Raw genomic sequence first — 18,892 nt, 5'->3', positions numbered from 1 at the left:
CTTGGCCCTCCCCCTCCCCTGGGACAAGCCATGGATTTTACAGTGACAACACCATAACAAATTGCTTTACAGAGAGCAGGTGATGGCTGTGAGAGCACTTGTCATCCCTCCCTCCCTCCCTCTCTCTTTCTCTCTCTGAGCCAGTTCTAGCTGGGTCTCAGCATGAGGGGGGGGGACCTGAACTCCTATTCTGGGCCCATCTCATGTCCCGAGCTAAATTTGGTCGCAAGAGAGGAGGGGAAGAAAGAGAGGAAAGAGAAAAAGGGGCAGAGAGCGAGCTAAAAACTGGAGCATGGGCATCATGGAGGGTCAGCAGCCTCAGCAGATTTGAGAGGTGTAGACACGTGTAAAGAATTCTTTTAAATTAAATATGGAGGGACCCAAGTTGCCCTAAATGTGAGGATTTTCCTGATTGCTGTGCATTTATTTTGTCCTCTTGATGTGACCTGAGGACAGGTCATACCCTTCTTGACCTCAGTACATGACACTGCAGCAAAGACACCGCCCGCCTTTCTTTTCTCTTTAATGCGCTCATAAATAAAAGGACAACTTACGATAAGTGCCCGGGAGAGTCAGAACCAAAGACACCACCAAGAAATTGCCTCTGCTTGCTTTCTGAGAATAAGCCCTTACAGAGAGAGCTGTAATCTCCCGGTCGGAGATTTATTCCGACCATACAAAGTTAATTATTATCCCTCTTGTCACGAGGAATCCTAACAGAGAGGGAGAGCCAAGATCCATTCAGTCATGACCCGAAGCCCGAATAAAAGTTTTTAAAAAGGCATTTTTCTTCAGCTAAGTCATGCAGCCCAAAGCTTTAAATCAGAGGTTGAATATTAACGCGTGTAAAGATGTTTCAGATGGGATTGAGAAAGTGACGGGTACAGTGTGTGTTTCTCACAGCGGGCCAGGAAAGAACATGTGTGCCGTATCAGCCATCACTGATGTTTATTTTACTCGGTGCTTTCAGGACTTCTTCCACAGCGTTGTAAAATACAGATCAGGGCTTCTTGCGGGTTGCAGTCTGTACGCAGCAGCGTGAGGACAGGGCCCCTCGCAGCTCATCAACCTGAGCCTGTGTTTATGGAGGCTGAGAGGGACGGGGCCCTGCCGGAGGACCGGGCACGCCCGTCATGGATTTGGGACGCGGCCTTCTGTCCTGCACTGGAATGTTAATTAGGTGAGCTGAGCAGAGAGGAGGTGGCACGTCCCATTAAGCACCCAGGCAGCAGAGGGATTTAGTGTGTCCCTGCATGTATGTGCAAGATCCCAGTGGAAGATCATCAGCGTCATGCGCGACACACCTTTAACCCACTGCAGACAAAGCAAACTGCACTGGATAGTTTCCTAACTTCTCTTTACAGGCTAATACAGAGAACAGTTTCCTGGAACACACATACAAATAGAAAACCATGCAACAAAGAATGTGTATTAACAGTATTTTAAACACTGACTTTATGAATACAAAATCAGACAACACTTTGCGTGAAATCACCAGATAAGTAATGTAATAAATGTTGGAACTGCGATGTTTAAATGTTGTATACATTACTGCACAAGTACTCTGTGTGGAAATATAAACGTATTTATAGGTTTCACATAAAATTATTCTACCATGATGTGTTAATCTCGAAGAATTTCGTTACCTAATTAAGAACATTATTCTGCCATCAGTTACGTGTGACGTAGATATCTTGCTATCTACTGCCCTCTGGAGGATGACTTAATGAAGTACACGTCTAACATGTGACCGGGAGCAGGAAATTACATATTTGGGCATAAAATCAAACGGAAATGGATGTAGTTTTTAATTAGGTTCCTTAATTGCCGTTTTTACCCGATGTTCTTACAATAAACAAATTCTTTCACCATCATATGGGGGAAAATGCCTCCAATTTTATTGGATTAATACTACAGTGTTTCTGCATTACCAGATAATTAAATCTGTTGCTTTAATTATCTGGACATCATTTTGCCATTTTCTACCACATCATACTTGGCACAATGATTCATCTATACAGGCTTTACTGAGATGAATCATTGGGATTCATTCACTATAGCTGTCTGTTTTCAGGTGTGCGGTGCGGATAAAAGTCTACGGTGAAGCTTTTGCACTTAAAAAAATCTTCTTTTTTTTTAAATAAATGACATTCACATGGCACAAAGTAGACATTATACAGTGGTGCAAATTATTATCACAACTATTAATAATTAATGTATAACCTAGCAAATACAACATTGATTGGATTAGCTGATGTTATGGGATAGTTACACACTGACAAAGTGACATTTATGAAATGAGATATACACTTGAATAAAAACAACAGCTATGTACACTGAAATTACAAAATGTAAAACATCTGGCTAGGAAACACTTTTACATTTAGTCCAAGAGTACACAATTTGATATCTGTTGTAATAACAAGTAGCATACTTGAGATAAAATATAGACAAAATGAAAAATAAAAAGAAGATAAATGCAAGACTACTGCTTTGATGGTACAGCAATTAGTACCAGCCTCTGAAACACTAAACTAGTGACTCAGCACCATTTAAAAATCTAATAAATAGAACAGACAGTGTTTGATGGGACCTTGTTTGAGTATATTAAAGATGTCATGTATAAATTTGACACAAGCAGCTCATTATTCTGATATTGTTGGGATCAGTTGGAAGAAACCACCATGTCCAGCTCTTTGACTCCTTCCTGGCTCGATGTGAGGCCACAGCTGCCTGACAGGCTGCTGTCGGTGAAGTGGCTGGTGGAGCGGGGCACCGCGGCCGGGGACGCGGGGGCTTGCGCCAGGCCCGGCTTCTTTGGAGGGATGGGTGGAGGGTGGCCCCTGTCTGCCCTGGGGATGGTGGGCGATCTGACCCCCTGTGAAAGAGCGCCCGTGGCTCTGCTGATGATGGGAGACAGCGGTGCTGCCAGGCTGCGGTAGTCGGTACCAAAAGGAGAATTATTGGTCGCTGCTAGCTTCGCCGGCGCGCTCTGCTGGACGGTGGTGAAGCGGGACAGGACCTGGGTGACTGTGCTGCGGGCCATCTGCTTGACGGGGCTGGACTCATCTTTTGGAGAGGACGGAGTCTGTGTGGCTTGGGGCTGAGAATCCGGTTCAGTTGTTCCCTGGAACTTGTGTCGAGCAGCGTGGAAACGCTGGTTAATCCCAGCTTGGTAGGAGGAGTGATGGTAGCCGCCAGGGCTCACGGTTCCTGCTGCGCGCTTGGTTAGGACGGGTGAGGTGCAGGGGGAGGAAGGAGGGAGAGTGGAGGGGAGAGTGGAGGTGGAGAATAATGTCTGGGTCTGAGGAACTGGAAAACCGTCATTCCCATTCTGAGGGCCAACCTTCTCCGAGACGTCGTTGCCATGGTAACCGTTTGTCTCGGCTGGACAGTGGAGACCATTTCTGTCTTCATCAACGTCCTTGATTTTGCTGCTCTCTACCTTTGTGGCCCACTCCACCTTTTCTTGCTCCTCCTCTGGAGAAGGAACTGCTCCCCCAATGTCTTTCACCATAATCATCTCCTCCAGCTCTCCCTTCAGCTCCTCCACCTGTTCACAGAACAGGCCAATTCCATGAATTCCAAGCAGAAGCATTGCGTCGTTCCGATAAGCTGAATTACTGAGCCATAAGTGTCCCTACCTGCTGCTGGAGTCCACAGCAGTGAGCTTCCTCCTTCTTCAGGCGTGAGCGGAGCTGCTCCCGCTCCGTGTCGAACTCGGCCAGCTGCTCCTCCACCCTCGCCTCCATTCTAAGAGTTCTCCTCCTCTCATCTTCCAGCTCCTTTCTCAGAACCTGGCAAGTCTCCTTCTCCTGTGTAGGAAAAGCTGGGTTCACTTTCCTTAAAAGGAGCCATTTGCAGAGGAGTCCTGCTCATCAAACGCTAACTCAGAAACCCCAAAAACAACAACTTCCTGGGCGGGTCTGATGCTACCTTGTCCAGTTTGCGGCTCAGCTCGGTCAGTCGGTGGCCCTCCTCCAGCGCTCTGGCACTTGCCCACTTGCACTCTTTGGCCAAAGCGCAGGAGAGCTGTTTGTGCTGAGCCCGTTCTTCTTCCAGCTGCTCGGTCATCCGCCGCTGCTCTTTTTCCAGCCGGCGGACCTGGCAGCGCTCAAATTCCAGCTGCAAACAAACAAAATCCAAAAATCCTGCTTAGAATCAACAGCTGCTTCACAGGACAATTTGGAATGAATTGATTTCTTATCACCTGCTGGTGTAATCGCTCCCTCTCCTTCTCCAGGATGTAGGTGACATCGTCTCCCTCGGCTGTATCCTCAGCATGCTTCCTTCTTTCCTCCTCCAGATCTGCGATGACCTGGAACAAACCCAGAGCGGAGGCAGCGAGTGAGAACTTAGAACCTTCATCTTTAAGTGTTCTGGGCTTTTACTCATATTCAGCAGCTGACAACTGCAACAGCAGCAATTACGCATCTGTGCAAACGTCACTTTCTTGTTCCACCTGAAGAGAAAATCACGGTTTTTCCACAGCTATTAAAAAGCCTGAAAGGATGGAGCACTTAATGTTTCTTGAGGAGAACGCTAATAACCTGATCAGGATCACTTCCCTGATGGTGAAATGTTGAAGTTTCTGCCCATCTGGCCAAGTTTTGCCCACAGCTATTTACGTATGCTGGTTCTGCTTTTTATTTTGGAACTATTAAGATTAAGCTTGTGAAATTTTGCAGACCTAAAACACTTGGAAGAAAAGAGGACGTGCCAATACTCTGAGGACATAGAGGGACGGTGCTTGATTATCTCAGCTTTGAAAGGGTTTTAATTAAACTGGTGGCCAGATTTGATTTGTATTCATGTCATAAAACTCTGATGTGAATATACAGAATTAAACAACTGGGTGAATTTCCAGTCGATATCCTCGTAATTTAATTTAATTTAATCAATTACTACAATCTCTTGATAATCTGAGAGTCTGAGCAGAATGAATTTCAATAGTTCTGCATCTTTTCCATACTTTAAAAATCATGAATGCACTTTTACTCTCATTATAATTTCCCGTCACCAAACTCCAGCCCTTATCTTCAACATGTGCTGCTGCTTGATTAAAGCAGACTCAAATCAGCATAGGGAGGCAAATGATTTCTTCCCGTGCGTGTTACGACGTGCTCGTCCACACCCACCCTTCTGTGCCTGCTTTCTGCTGCAGCCAGCTGGGCCAGCATCTTCTCCTGCATCCTCCTGCAGTGGCTCACCACCAGTTTGAGAACCACAAGAGGGTTGGAGGTCGTGGAGGAGCAGCCCTGGTCCTTGTTCTGGCCCCCGAGCGCCTCGGTGTCTCTCTGCAGGGCCAGGAAGGGGTCGCTGACATTGTATCTGCCGTACCGCTCCTGGATGAACAGCTCTTTACGTTGGGCCTGAGAGGAGGAGGAGAAAAGTGCAAATCGTGTATCGATGTACTCCAGGTTCAATTGTACACCTAATTCACACTGTAAAAGGCTGCCTGGTAAAATATTTTAGCAGAAGTATAATTCATTTATTCTTTTGAGTAAAATAATTGAGTAAAACAAAGCAAAGTGATTTTTTATTTTAATTACACGTTATTAAGGATGGAAGCCAGGATATCTCCTGAGTCTTGGTTTGACGCCTTTAGACTAAAACGTTACCGTATCTCCTCCTCTCCTATCAAACCTTATCCTACCATATCTAGTCCAGCCTATCCCACCCCACTCTACTGCAAGCAAACGACTCTCTCTACAAACTGGGAAAAAAGCAACAGGTTGTGAGACAGAATATGGAAAATGATTCGATTATTTCATTACCCAGGAAATGCAAGTCACAGAGACCCGGCGGCCACCTGTAACGCTGTTAAACATCTGTAACACTACAGCGGAACCTGAGCAGTCAATGGAAGAAGAGGAAGGAGGAGAGCGGAAAGGCAGACAATAGCGCGACAGATGGTGCGCGTCTGTCTGTCCGGAGCAGGACAGCTGCTCTCAACTGGGCCCTGGCTGAAGCAGACCAGCCCTCTGTTTACACAAAGGAAGGATCCCAGCAGCGAGACTTTCAGGTTGAGCAGATGCCTTGGGGCTGCGGCGAATACGAGCTGACGTGGATGTGAGAGGAGAGGGAGTAAAGCAGAGACGGCAGCGAGGTTTCAACAAAAGAGGATCAAGAGATTAGAAAGAGCAGCATCAGCCTGCAGAGAGAAGAGCACGGAGCTCCTAATGGCTTCATGAGTGCAGTCGAAAGTACACAAGAGTTGAGAGGTTTGAGCTGATTCACTGTTATTACAGAACTTTTGACAGTAGTGAGTGAGGACGTAACATGATCCTCTGACTCGTTCAGCTGATCTCATCTGCTAAGGTGATCCTCTCAGGCCCTTCTGAGACCACAGAAACTGGAGCAAAAAACAAGCAGCCATGAAGAGAAAATGCTGTGGGGACATGCTGTTTACAGGGTTTCCTTGATGTCTGAATTGAAAGGGCACAAACAGCTCCCGAAGGCTTCAATCACGCGGCGGTTAAACGGGAGTTCGACACATCTGACAAGATAATTGAAAGAAACAGCGAGCAAAACAAAGGGATAAGATTGTGGATAAGTACAGATTGTAACTCAAGGTTCAGCAGATCCCAGGCTTAGAGAGCGCCATCGTCATCATCTTCTAAACACCGGCTCCCGTGGCACAAAAGGCTTCGTCATTTGAGCCGGTCTGTTGAGGACCGGGAGGGGAGAAGAACAGGAAGTGCACGGGCTGCACAAGAGAGTTGAGAAATGCGCCGTAACACCCAACGCCCCCGACCACAGAGCACCAAACGCTCACAAATGGTCTCGGCTCGAGGGGCATCTGTTGATCGTCCTCAGACTGTGATTCAGATTATGTTACGTAAGCGCCGGTCTGCTTTTCTCCTCTGTCAGACGATACGATCAGCCCGAATTTCAAAGCTGAAGCTGGTACCTGTGCTGACCGAGGGGGGAGGACATATGCGGCGCCACAGCTGGGACGCATTTTAAAACCATCACGAATGTGGGATTTCATTTTCATTTCATTTCATTTAGTTCATCGTTTGAATTCTTATTTTCGCAAAAACAAATTCCAGAGCTTCAAAACAGGTTGCAAACTGACAACTGCTTGGTCCAAACGCAGCAGAAGCCACGTGTGCAACGCAGAGGGGAGCTTCTCCCGTCCATCAATGCTTCCAAGAGAGTGCATGGGATGGGGGGGGCGATAGCCTTGAGGAAAATAAAGACCCACATATACAACTGCTCATTTATTACATTAAATCATACGTGTTTATTAACCATCCGGTCTCAGATGATGTATTTAACACTCCTTGATCTACTTTTTTGGTGAAAGCCAATATGTGTGTATGTGTGTGTGTGTGTGTGTGTGTGGGGGGGGGGGGGCGCTGCATTTGTGTCATTACTTACTTCCATTTCCTATCTGGCTCAGCTTTAGCAGAGCACGTGTTTGTGCCTTTTCAGTCACGCAGCATCAGCGACAAGATCAGTCTGGCCCTGAGAGGGAGCCCGGTCCCATACAACTGCACGTCAGGTCTGTGCACGTTCAGATCATAATGAAGTAAAAAAAACCCGAGTCAGTCGCTCCAGATGATCTGCTGACCTGGTCATGAGTTTATTTTGGTCCATGCATGAGAAGTTAGCAAATCTCCAAGTTAAACAGGTCAAGTAAAGTCTAAAACGACACGTAGATCTGATGACGATAAAGGATAAGATCGCTCTTATGGAGAGATGCATGTTTTAGTCGGTTCAAAGTTGATTTCATCTAAGTCACACTTTAACTTCATGGAGAGAATCATCAATTTTTCCTAAAGTGTAAGGACTCTTGGATGACTGCAGGGATTTGTGTGCCAAATATGAGCCATTGAGCACTGCCAGACGCTAATTTCCTTTAGCGAGCCACAGCTCGGGCAGCTGCAGCTCTGAATCACAGGGGAAAAAATGCACGGGATACTTAGAATGCCAGCTATAGGTCTGCACAATGAAATGTAAAGAGCTGACAATAACTCAGTAAATGAACATATAACCAAAGGTACAAAACAGCATATGAAAGAGGAATGAAACGCGACGCTTGGCCGAGATCGTGAGTCAATGCATTTCTGATTCTTGCAAGCCCAGCGTGTGTGTGTGTGTGTGTGTGTGTGTGTGTGTGTGATTTGTAGTTGTAACACATCATGAGCAGTTTTTTTTATATAAACCCACGCTGGGAAAAAAAGGTTTTCTGTGAACAAGACCAGGATTTTAAATGGAACTGGGCGCGTCTTTTTAACGTAATTATCTGATAATAGTTGGACATCAAATAACTCCTGCGTGCATGAACGCCAGTCGGGCCGAGCTGACGCTCAGTTCTCTGCTTCTGAAGCTTAAGAGGGAAACATGAGGAAAACATTCAAACTTCATTTATCAAACATTCATCCTCTATCAAATGTTAACCCATGGATTTATGTTGCCCTTTATTGTGATAAGCAGAGTATCTATGGGCGTTTTTTTACTGTATAATCCATTTTTAAGAGGGGCAAGACCTTAGAGTACAGATTATCAGGCCTTCAACAGTAAAACACACACTTTACTGTTGGAAAAGAGGAATGAAACCACTTTACTTTAACAGTACTGCCACTTACACTTGCTATCAATTTCCTTAAGGTCCGTGTTTATACCTCTAAAAGCTCCATGTGCATTAACACTGCAGCACTGATCTGCTAACACAGATGAATGAGTTAATAGTTTATGCCAGCAGAGCCGTGAAAGAAGCACAGCCACATTCCCTCTTGAGCAGTTAAGGCCGATGTTTATTTGTTCACTCCTCCTCTCGCTTACATGGAGTCATCAGGCACACAGCGTGCTGTAACTCCTCATGCCTTAGATGGCCAGATCCCGGGGGGGATGTAGGAATGCAGTCTAGACACAACGTATGAACATTCAGCGCTTGGTTCTTTTTAGACAGCTGCTCTCTTTTTAGGCACATTTCAAACCAATGAAAAGATTTGGAATCTGTCAGGGGGGAAAAAGCAACAGAGAGGTGTGTGAATGTCTGAACTATACAGCATCCACAAGCTGTTTCTGGACTTCACACAGTGTTAACCGCCTGTTAACTGTCCATATCCCTGACCCTCCATCATGGAAGCATCTGGTACGCACCAAACCCGGAGACAGGTAGACAAATTACGACGCTGTCTCGTAGATCTCATTTCTATTGACTTGTTTTGGGTTAGTCGCTGTAACTGGTGACAGTGGACAACGAATGTGATCAAGGAAGCTGCTAAAATAGCTGCTCACACACACCATGTAGTAACTTTAACACTGCTTCCCTGTAGATTTGCTTTCTTCTGGCTGCCCTGTCTATCTGCAGCAGTCTTAAATTTGTGTTTTCCTCACTAGTGTGTCGCTAACTTTCATCATCGGCTATACCTGGACTCATCTGCTTGTCTCCAGAAACCCAACAGCTTCAGCCCTCAGTCTGGGGGCACTTTTTATGTACATTTCAAAAGAAAGAAGCCCTATTACTCGTAGAAAAAAGTGGCCACTGTTGGCTTGAATTATGAGGCTGAAATAGTGCCGAGCACTACAAAATTACCCCACATTTCTTACAATCTTGATAGAAAGGTTTCAATCAATCTCACATATGTCACGAAAAAATCAAAGGGCACTATTTGAGAATATATTTATTTTAAGAGTTAGGCTACCTTGAGGGCATCGATGACCAGGTCCCGGGCCTCCAGTTCTCCCTCCAGGATGCAGAAAAGCATCAGCAGCTCTGATTTGGACAAATTCTCCATGTTCAGGTTGGACTGTGAGGACAAATGAAAGAGGAAAGTAAAGCATTCAGATTCTGTAACTCAAATTTTAAAAAAAGGGGGGGGGAGGTTGTTGTGATTTGCACCCGTGTTCCTCGACATCACAGACGCAATGACGGTCGGCTGTTTTGCTCTGGGCTTGTGATGTGGTCTCTTTGAAATTTCTCTGCACTCTAATCTCACAGCTGTTCACCCCCCCACCACACACACACACACACACACACACACACACACACCGGTCCTGCAGTGGCCACATCTCAAACATCCAACGTACTCCGGGTAAATGAATGCATGCAGCCTTCCCTTTGAAAAGAGATCAAAGCTGTCGCTGTTACATTTGTCGGATGTGTGGGAACACGAGTGTGCGCCGCTCCTACACTACTGAGCATCAGCACAACTCCAGCCTGAGTCATCGTCAAATATTCTCTGCCTTAAAACGCAGCAGATGTTTACTAAGCCGCGCTCCTGAACTCGAATCCACCTAAAAAAGTCCTGGCTCTCCTTCGAGCACCATGCAGTCACAACACTTTTCCACATAATGAAGTCATTCTGAACAAGGGGGCTGAACTCGGGGTTGCATAATGAGACACAGGATCTGGGGGCCTTTCTAAGATAGCAAAGCACTACCCAGACACCTTGTGAGGACCTAAATGGAACAGTGACTAGGATATTGAGGCTATAACAATATAATACTGTGAAGTTTATGTCAACCACTGGGTAGAAAACAACTCCACCAATCAAGGATTAGGCTTTGAAGCAGCATTTCTCCTCCAGCAGTGGCATCAACCTTTTACAGTGAAAGTACAGTGTTTGAGTACTGCCTGCACCAGAGCCCACGGTCTGCGGCTTAGCCACAGGGTTAAAATGCTAATTAAACTCCAGCCTGCACACCTCCCTCCGTTTAGGTTTTACAGGCTGGCTTGCTAATTTCACGGGCCCACTGTAATCACTGGGGAGCACTTATAAAAAAGGCCTCTGACAGCAGGGGCCATCTTGCGCCACCATGCTTTGTTTACATCTTCATGTTGTGCCCTGCCACAGTTGAGAGGCGGAGATGATCATGGGGGTAAACCATGAGTCAAGCAACAGCATGGGAAACACAAATATTCCCACACCTTCCCTGCAGCCTTGCTTCCGATCACCAAAGCATCCATAATCCGTTGAGCCGTGTTTGTTTTAAGCCTGGTCAGCCATGTGCCGGGTTTGCAACAAAGTGAACCTATTAAAGAACACACAGTAAGCTTTAGTAACACTGCCTTGCTTAAGGGCCACTCTGTGAGTAGCTGCATATAACTTGGGTATAGCACTGGAAAAAGGAATGTCCATCGACAGACACAATTCTAACAGCCGAAAGCTCAGAATGAATTACAGTAAATGAACTAAAACCTGGTGGCTTCCTTCAGGTCCTCTATGAGGCGGTTTTGCAGGGAAAACAAGGGGGATATTTACAAAAACCTCCCACAGACAACCAAAGACCAACTTCAACATCAAATAAATCTCAGCTGGGGGGAAATATACATGATATAGCTCTCTTCTCGTCCCTTGACGTCGTAATCTGGTGTCTTTTTTCATTTGCACCATGTCTGGATAGCAAATTGGATTTGGGAGTCAGTCTATTTTGTGTTAAACTAGGCCACTTAACGTAATTACTCTGCTACATACCGTTAGAGGTAAGTTGAGGCGCATGGATGTTGCTGTGAAATGATCACAGCCACATAAACGTTTCAGATCGATGAATTACATTAGAGAAAAGTTCATCTTTAAGAGACAGAAGGCTCCGACCGAAGATCCAACTAATTTCGCACTTTTCCCCCTTTTTCTTTCAGATTAAAAGACTGAGCGAAACAAAAACGCCCCACTTTGGCAAACCCAACAGCAACAGGTTTTGCTTTGCTTTGTCCCCTTACCTTCATGGGTCCCTCTGAGGGCTTGAGAAGGTCCAGCATGAACTTTTCTCCTGTCAGAAAATTTGTTTCACTTGATTTAGTCCCAACGCAGCGGAACACCGAACGTCTCGGCACTGCTCTGACTGACAGCAGCAACAGCCAATAGGAAGAGACAGAGCGCTTGGCTCGGACCAATAGAATTTAAGATTGTGCTGCGAAGAGGAAGGGAACGTTAAGTCCCGCCCATTGGAGTTTTAGTGGGAGTTCTTTGTTTAGTATTCCTTCACATACTGCCTCTGAATGTTTTGTTGTCGTCACGGAAATATCCAAAATAAGCACTTCTGCAACATGTATTTGTATACAAAGAAATAAAACGTCACTGATTTAGTCTGTAGTTCTAAGTGGATCTTGTAAATGTTCAATGACAGTTATTGTACCTTATATAAGTTTTCTAGAATTGAACATCTCACGGTAGTAATTCCACATTTGCTGTCGTGCTGCTGCAAATGTTTCTTTTTCATATCCAATTCGTTATTTGTCATCAATACATACAACCTCATCGATAGCTTTTTACATTCATTCAGTATCTCACAGAATTAGTGCAGCAGTATCCCTGGCCTACAGTATTACTGGCTGCCACCTGGTGGCATAGTCAGTACCAGAACTGAGCTGACAACCAGAATATCAGCGTCAACTCACCTGGGAAATCAGAAGCTTTGGCTGTGAGCTGCAGATCTGGGACCTGGAGCTAGTTATGGTATAGTGTGCTGCTCGTGTCCTGCAATTCTTCATTCAAAGGGATGCAGCTGGGCTGCTGTCAGCTGTGTGCTAATCACATGTGAACTTTACTGGACTACAAACCTGATCATCCAAGACCACCAGACCTGCAAAACGAACCCCGTCCTGCAGTGCCCAGTATCTGCCAGTAGAGGGCAATCACCCCACAATGAAATCAAGCCCACAAGGGCGGGCAGTTGCATACGAAGCACATACAAAGACATGAGGCTGGAATTGTTTGTGGGGGGGGCGTTTAAACTCTTGTGTGAATGGATGCTCTTGTGCAGCCTCGGGTCAGGCATAATAACCAGTTACACAAAAGGGCAGCCTTAACTGCCAATGGAAAGCAAGAAGTGCAAGTGGAATTGAGCATGCAGGTATTTGCAAGACATAATCTACATGCCAGCACTACCCGTAACTAGTAAACACAAGCCTCCCACGTGTGACTACATGTAGCATCTTTGTGTGATTGTGTCCCTGTTTTTCCCTCATTTGGCTGCTTCAGGCTACCCAAAGCGCAAAGTCAGAGAATCCTCCCACATGACAGGTTCCCTCTTCTAGGAGTCTCTTTAGCCTTAATAGAGAGTCTCTATTTAAAGCCCTTCAATTAAACTGTTCATTGTGCTGACTGGCTGCTGTGGAAAATCTCTGTCCTCACTTTCGTCCTGCTGTTCTCTTTGCTGCTAATTTACTGGGTACAGGGATCTTAGAAGGATGCAACCTACTTAAGAAACATTAACTGTAATAATACTGTACATGTTTTATTTCTAAGTTGGGATGTAATGTAATAGTTTGAGGAGTCTCATAAAATCGGATTTTGCACTCCCAGAAAGTAAAACTTTGTTGTGTCAGCACACTGTATCATTTTAGATTTTATCTGCATCACTCTTGGCCAGACTGTCCTCCTCATCGCTGCTAACTCAAAGGCTGACTTGGGAGTTTCTGTTAAGTCCAAAACTTAGCTTTCTGAAAGACCCTGTCAAAACAAAACATTAGGTCCACACGCTCCTCGAAATTCTGAATACCTGCACTGACAGTCAGAAGAAAAGTCTTTGTAAATGGTGTATTTTAATCAATTTTAGCTTCCATTCAAAGAGAAGTTCTAAAAAGTAAAAGAGACATGCTTAACCCAACACCTGCGACCCATCAAACACGAATAAATAAACTCCAAAAACTAATCTATCTGACTCTTTCCCGCATTCTAATCTAAAATGAAAGTAGTCTGGCCATCAAAGTGAATACTTCATTTCACACCTGGCGCTCCTTCATGGACATAATGTGGTGATGCAGTGTGGCGGTTGTGAATATAGCCTCAGAGTAATGGCAGCAGCTGAGGAAAATCTGAGACCTAATCTGAGGCGGATATCAGGATCTGTTCTCTGGCACCCAGTTCTGTTGGGGGTTTTAGTTATTCATCTGTTGCTCCATATCTGTCCCGTTCCTTGCACAGAGGAGAGATGCAGAACAGCAGGAAGATGCAGCCTCTCAATCCTCCTCAGTGAGCCGGTCTGTCTGTGGTGCACACGTGGCTGCCTGCTGCTCTCACCTGATTGCATGAGCCTGGCTGTTCACCAGTTTAAAGGCTTGGAAATTGATTTGTTTCACCACTGGCTGAGCTAAATGTAAATCGCCCGTGGACTTGACCTTGGTTTACCATTTGCATATCTCCAGGGTTGTTTCTGTCACTGACGCCTCTGCGTGTGGAACGTGATATTGAGCCTCTCTTCCGGTCCTCATGTGGTCACTGTTCTGATGTAATACTGTGTGGATTTATTTAAACCCCACCAGTTCTTCAAATGAAACAGCCCGTCTCCGTTTCCTGAGCACATGTTGACTGAAGAATTAATAACGAATCAGATCACCAATCAAGTTTATGTTGGAGACAAAGTGAAGCCAGGGAGCTCAGACAAAGTGTGTCCTGCTTTAGAGAAAAATGGAGCTGGCTACAAATCATGAGCTTAGGAGACAACAGAGGCAAACAGAGATTTGGTTTGTGTGATGTATCTGCACCCTGAGTTTGACTAAATCTCCCACCAGCTGCACCCAGTTGAATGTCCACTGCAGTGTCCACCCAGTCAGTGTCCACCGTCAGTGTCCACCCAGCCAGTGTCCTCCCAGCCAGTGTCCTCCCAGTCAGTGTCCTCCCAGTCAGTGTCCACCGTCAGTGTCCTCCCAGTCAGTGTCCACCCAGTCAGTGTCCACCCAGTCAGTGTCCTCCCAGCCAGTGTCCTCCCAGTCAGTGTCCACCCAGTCAGTGTCCTCCCAGTCAGTGTCCTCAGTGTCCACCCAGTCAGTGTCCTCCCAGTCAGTGTCCACCGTCAGTGTCCACCAGTCAGTGTCCTCAGTGTCCACCCAGTCAGTGTCCTCCCAGCCAGTGTCCTCCCAGTCAGTGTCCTCCAGCCAGTGTCCTCCCAGTCAGTGTCCTCCCAGTCAGTGTCCTCCCAGTCAGTGTCCACCGTCAGTGTCCACCCAGTCAGTGTCCTCCCAGTCAGTGTCCACCCAGTCAGTGTCCTCCCAGTCTGCTGCTGGTGACCTCAACAGACCCCGGCTGTCTTTTTGGTTTCATTTAATTGCAACATGTGATGAATATATGAAAACATCAAACATAAAAGGGTGGCAGGCTTAAAGGACTGTCTATCTTTTCTGCCTGAATATGTATTTAAAATCTATATAACATGAATATCTTTGTTGAGAGAAGCCGCCTGTTTATCCACTCAGCCGTTAGATGCTTAAAAGCACCAGATAGCAGCATTATGATTGGTAATTTCATCACATAATGGCTCCTACACTCTCCCAACGTCTAATTCCTTGCGTCTCTTCCTTGCGCACTGTAATGAATATGCGGTGTGAATATTAATGATGGATATTGAGGACAGTTGTTTTATTTGTCAGTTCTTTTTTTTAAAAGAAAAAGCTCTGGGAAATGAAACAAGGGTTTCAACCAATTCCACATACAGTGATAATCCAAAGGAGAGCTAATGGATATGCATGCTTTATACGAGCTGTTATGAAAAATGAATCAGATTATCTTTTCATGGTAAATACAAAGGTTATTGTAAAAGTTCAGCAGAGGTCTTTTATCATTCCTTGTCTGCTCCTGCTTTGCACATTTAAGTGGGCCTATTTATCTGCAGTTTTTAGTGGGAGCTGATAGAAGAGAGTAGATAAGAAAGCTGAGTCTTTTATGTAAAGACACCATTAAAGGGATGGTGCCGCCGCTAGACACTTTTCATGACCAAAATAATTAAGTTGGCCTTTGACTCATTACGTGTTAGCTGCCTGCATATGTACAAAAATCATCGAGACAAGAGCATTTTTAGAGCACAAATATCAACTTACATGTCATCTGAGACACAGCAGCTTCTGCAGCAATGCCGACTCAGCAGATAAGGCTTTCCTCGACCCGTGAACAACCTTCTCTCATCGTAGCCTAGCGGTGACTGTCCCTGCGTGGCTTGTTAAAAAAAAAAATCAAAAACGGCTGAAACTAAACTGTAATTTTGGTTTTCACATAATCCTATTTATCTCAGTTTTCAGTTATAGCCTCGCAAAAGACTTTTTTTGGATAAGAAAATGTCTTGAGGGTGTCGCTGTGATCATTGGAGTTTAAAACCCAAATCTAATAGCTGACAGGACCGATCATGCACAGGGGGGAAAAAAACCTGTGCAGGGAGGAAAAAACTGGGCAGGATATGGTAGTTATGAATAATGCATAAAAATACATTCTCTGACCCCCAATTTGATTTAGAGACTGCCTTAGAATGTTTGGTGGGCAGGAGTGTTCATCATCCAGAAGATACTTTATTGTTCCTTAAATACCATTTAGCATTAAGTAGATAAAATATGATTTTGCAATAGGAACTAGGGAAATAATTTTGGTTGGGTGATATTCTGCTGAAAAGCTCGAGTCAATAAACTCTTTTTCTATAATGATAGCACTATTGATTCATAGGGACAAACAGTGAAAGCTTTCAATGCTACACTCTATCAGAGCTCTATTTGGGAGGATTTGCAGGTGTGTTGTTAGAAGAAAAAACAAACACTTCAACATTTCGCCATAAAGAGGAGGAACACCATGCAGTAAATTCGACCGAAATAGGCGTTTTCAATTTCTCTCTTTCCAAATCGGAGTCAGCATGTCCTGGCTAAAGTGGACCTGGATCGATTTGACGACGAGATGTAACCTCATCAGAGCCTACACTGCAGCTTAAACACGCTGCAGCTAATCTGCAGCTGGACTCACGTAAACAGCATCCAATTTTGCCTGCAAATGACAAAACGTCTCATCTGATGTGACGTTTCAGGTGGTGACTGTTCATACAGTTCTCTGTTTACCTCCAGCCTTGTCGTTACTCCCCTCAGAGAAGTGGATTCAATGGCTGAGATCAGAACATTTGCCACTGATTGCTGGTTTCATGCCTCTATGACATGTCCTCTGTGCACTGCTCTCTTTCAGCTCTGGAAATGGGCCACGGCCCCTTAACGATTCTGTAGAATGAGACCCAAATTCTGCCGTTTTCACTGGTTAAGAAAGTAGTCAACAGCTTTGGAGGGAAAAAAGGAAAAGTTAGAAAAAAAATGCCCCATTAGTTGACTGAGGTATTTTCCACATGCATTATTAGTCAGCAGGCAGGAAATTGGACCCTGCCAAAAATGTCCAAATCCCGCTGCCCCCAAATTTTTTTGAATACTCAGTCATATTTCAGTCTAATCTAATTGAGTTGGAAATTAAACCCCCAGAATAAGGTTAGTGTCAGAGATTTTATAAATGAGGTATAATAATAGTCAAGGAAAATTGGATTTAATGATATCATCAGTTCAGGTTTGGAATTCTGATGAATAAGGAAGGTAAAATATTCCAGAAGGGAGCTTCGCTGCAGTGTGTGTGATACTGTAAGTGCAATACTAGAATGCAGCCTTGATTTTGGATTGATTTTCAGCCAATATCGGTACTCACAAACAAGCAAATAGCTGCATGCCAGCATCAACACGCCACAGAGAAGGCTGTTTAATGACTGTCAATGTTTAGCAACATGACAGCGGGACTGAAAGAAATGAAAAGCGTCCCCTGCCTGATATGATAAGGCACAGAATCTACGCCAGCCTTTCATCAGCAAAGAAGACATCATCCTTCAAGATCTGACGATTTCTCCATTCCCAGGGATCAAAGTGTAACGGAGCCGGATTTATTCAGCAGTTTGGGAATGTTATTGGAACGGAGGTTATCGCGTTTCTGTCAGCCGTTAACATCATCAAAGGCAACTTCTTCTACGCTTTTGAAAGCAGAATGTCCATGCATTTGATAAATGCTTCTCTGATGATGGAGTTATGGGTCACTGGGTTACAACACGGAGCCTGCGAGCAGTCCAACGGTGGTCAAGGTGTGATTTGGACTAGATTCAGTTGATGCCTTGCTAATTACCTTGAATGACCCAAGTCGTGATGCTTCATAACACTCAACATCCATCCATCCATCCATCCATCCATCCATCCATCCATCCATCCATCCATCCATCCATCCACCCAGCCACCCAGCCACCCACCCACCCACCATCCATCCATCCATCCACCCACCCACCCACCCACCCACCCATCCATCCATCCATCCATCCATCCATCCATCCATCCTTCCTCATTGCAGGGATAACGCTTAAGGCCATTTTAGTTGCCATTTCCCATCAGTTTCTAGCCAGAGTACCTGAAAAGAACCTCTACAAACATGGGAAAATATGCAAACCCAACACTTGTGTGGAGTACAGGGTGCTTTTTTAAAATTAGGATGAAAGAAGAAGTGTCCACTCTAAAGCTAGTTCTCTTGTAGTAAACTCATGGTAAGTGGTTAAATCTTCCTGCAGCCTTGGTGGCGATGCAGAGGGTTGTTGTCTGTGGAAAGCTGACAGGAACGGGAACACATAGTCAGTGCTGGCTGCTATCTGAAGCCACCAGCCGTTTAATGAGCATGACAGACGTAGAGCAAGCTCAAACTGAATTGAGGTAAACTCCATGTTTTCCTTTGGAACACATGTAAACAAGCGCGGTCAATATCTGACTGAGCACTCTTAAACAGTTGTAGTGACACACCTTGGTGGTTAGACTGCAGCTCTAATTCTCTCTCTCTCTCTCTGATGGAGCCATTACCTGACAAAATAAAGGTTTATGAATGGAAGGCATATGCCAGGTTTGTGTCAACTGAAATATTCACACTAATATGCGCTCTTATTTGTTTGGAGACAAATGAAAGTCATTGATTTTCTCCTTTGGCAGCTGCTCTGAGGTCTCTGACTGTATATTGTACATCAGTTTTCTTCTTGTATTCCATATAAGCCTTAAACAAGTCTTTCTGAGGAAAATTATTCTGTATTTTAAGATAAAGGAGTCTATTTTCCAATGAATTAACCACTCTGTTTTATTAACAATATAAAGATGAGAGCTAGTATGCAAACTAAATATTTTCATAAG

General features: G+C 44.9%; 1 protein-coding gene across 4 annotated transcripts; it reads right to left on the bottom strand.

Annotated features, from left to right (window-relative positions):
- Positions 1–1,876: 1,876 nt before the first annotated feature.
- On the bottom strand, positions 1,877–11,804 carry LOC130524411 (CTTNBP2 N-terminal-like protein). Of its 4 annotated transcripts, XM_057030518.1 has the most exons (8): positions 11,678–11,804; positions 10,886–10,989; positions 9,660–9,764; positions 5,139–5,372; positions 4,211–4,318; positions 3,937–4,125; positions 3,645–3,815; positions 1,877–3,553 (listed from the first exon to the last, which is right to left on the bottom strand). In XM_057030518.1, exons 2-8 carry the CDS (start codon positions 10,922–10,924, stop codon positions 2,666–2,668), a joined length of 1,734 nt encoding a protein of 577 aa, XP_056886498.1. In that variant the 5' UTR covers positions 10,925–10,989; positions 11,678–11,804; the 3' UTR covers positions 1,877–2,665. The 4 variants fall into 4 exon arrangements, with proteins under 4 accessions (XP_056886498.1, XP_056886497.1, XP_056886499.1 ...); XM_057030517.1 differs by lacking the exon at positions 10,886–10,989; XM_057030519.1 differs by lacking the exons at positions 10,886–10,989; positions 11,678–11,804 and adding an exon at positions 7,387–7,512.
- Positions 11,805–18,892: the final 7,088 nt, after the last annotated feature.

This window comes from Takifugu flavidus, chromosome 4, assembly GCF_003711565.1.
Source record: "Takifugu flavidus isolate HTHZ2018 chromosome 4, ASM371156v2, whole genome shotgun sequence".
NCBI lineage: Eukaryota > Metazoa > Chordata > Actinopteri > Tetraodontiformes > Tetraodontidae > Takifugu > Takifugu flavidus.
The sequence above is the reverse complement of the archived record's forward strand: the minus strand, read 5'-3'. Positions and strand labels throughout refer to the sequence as shown.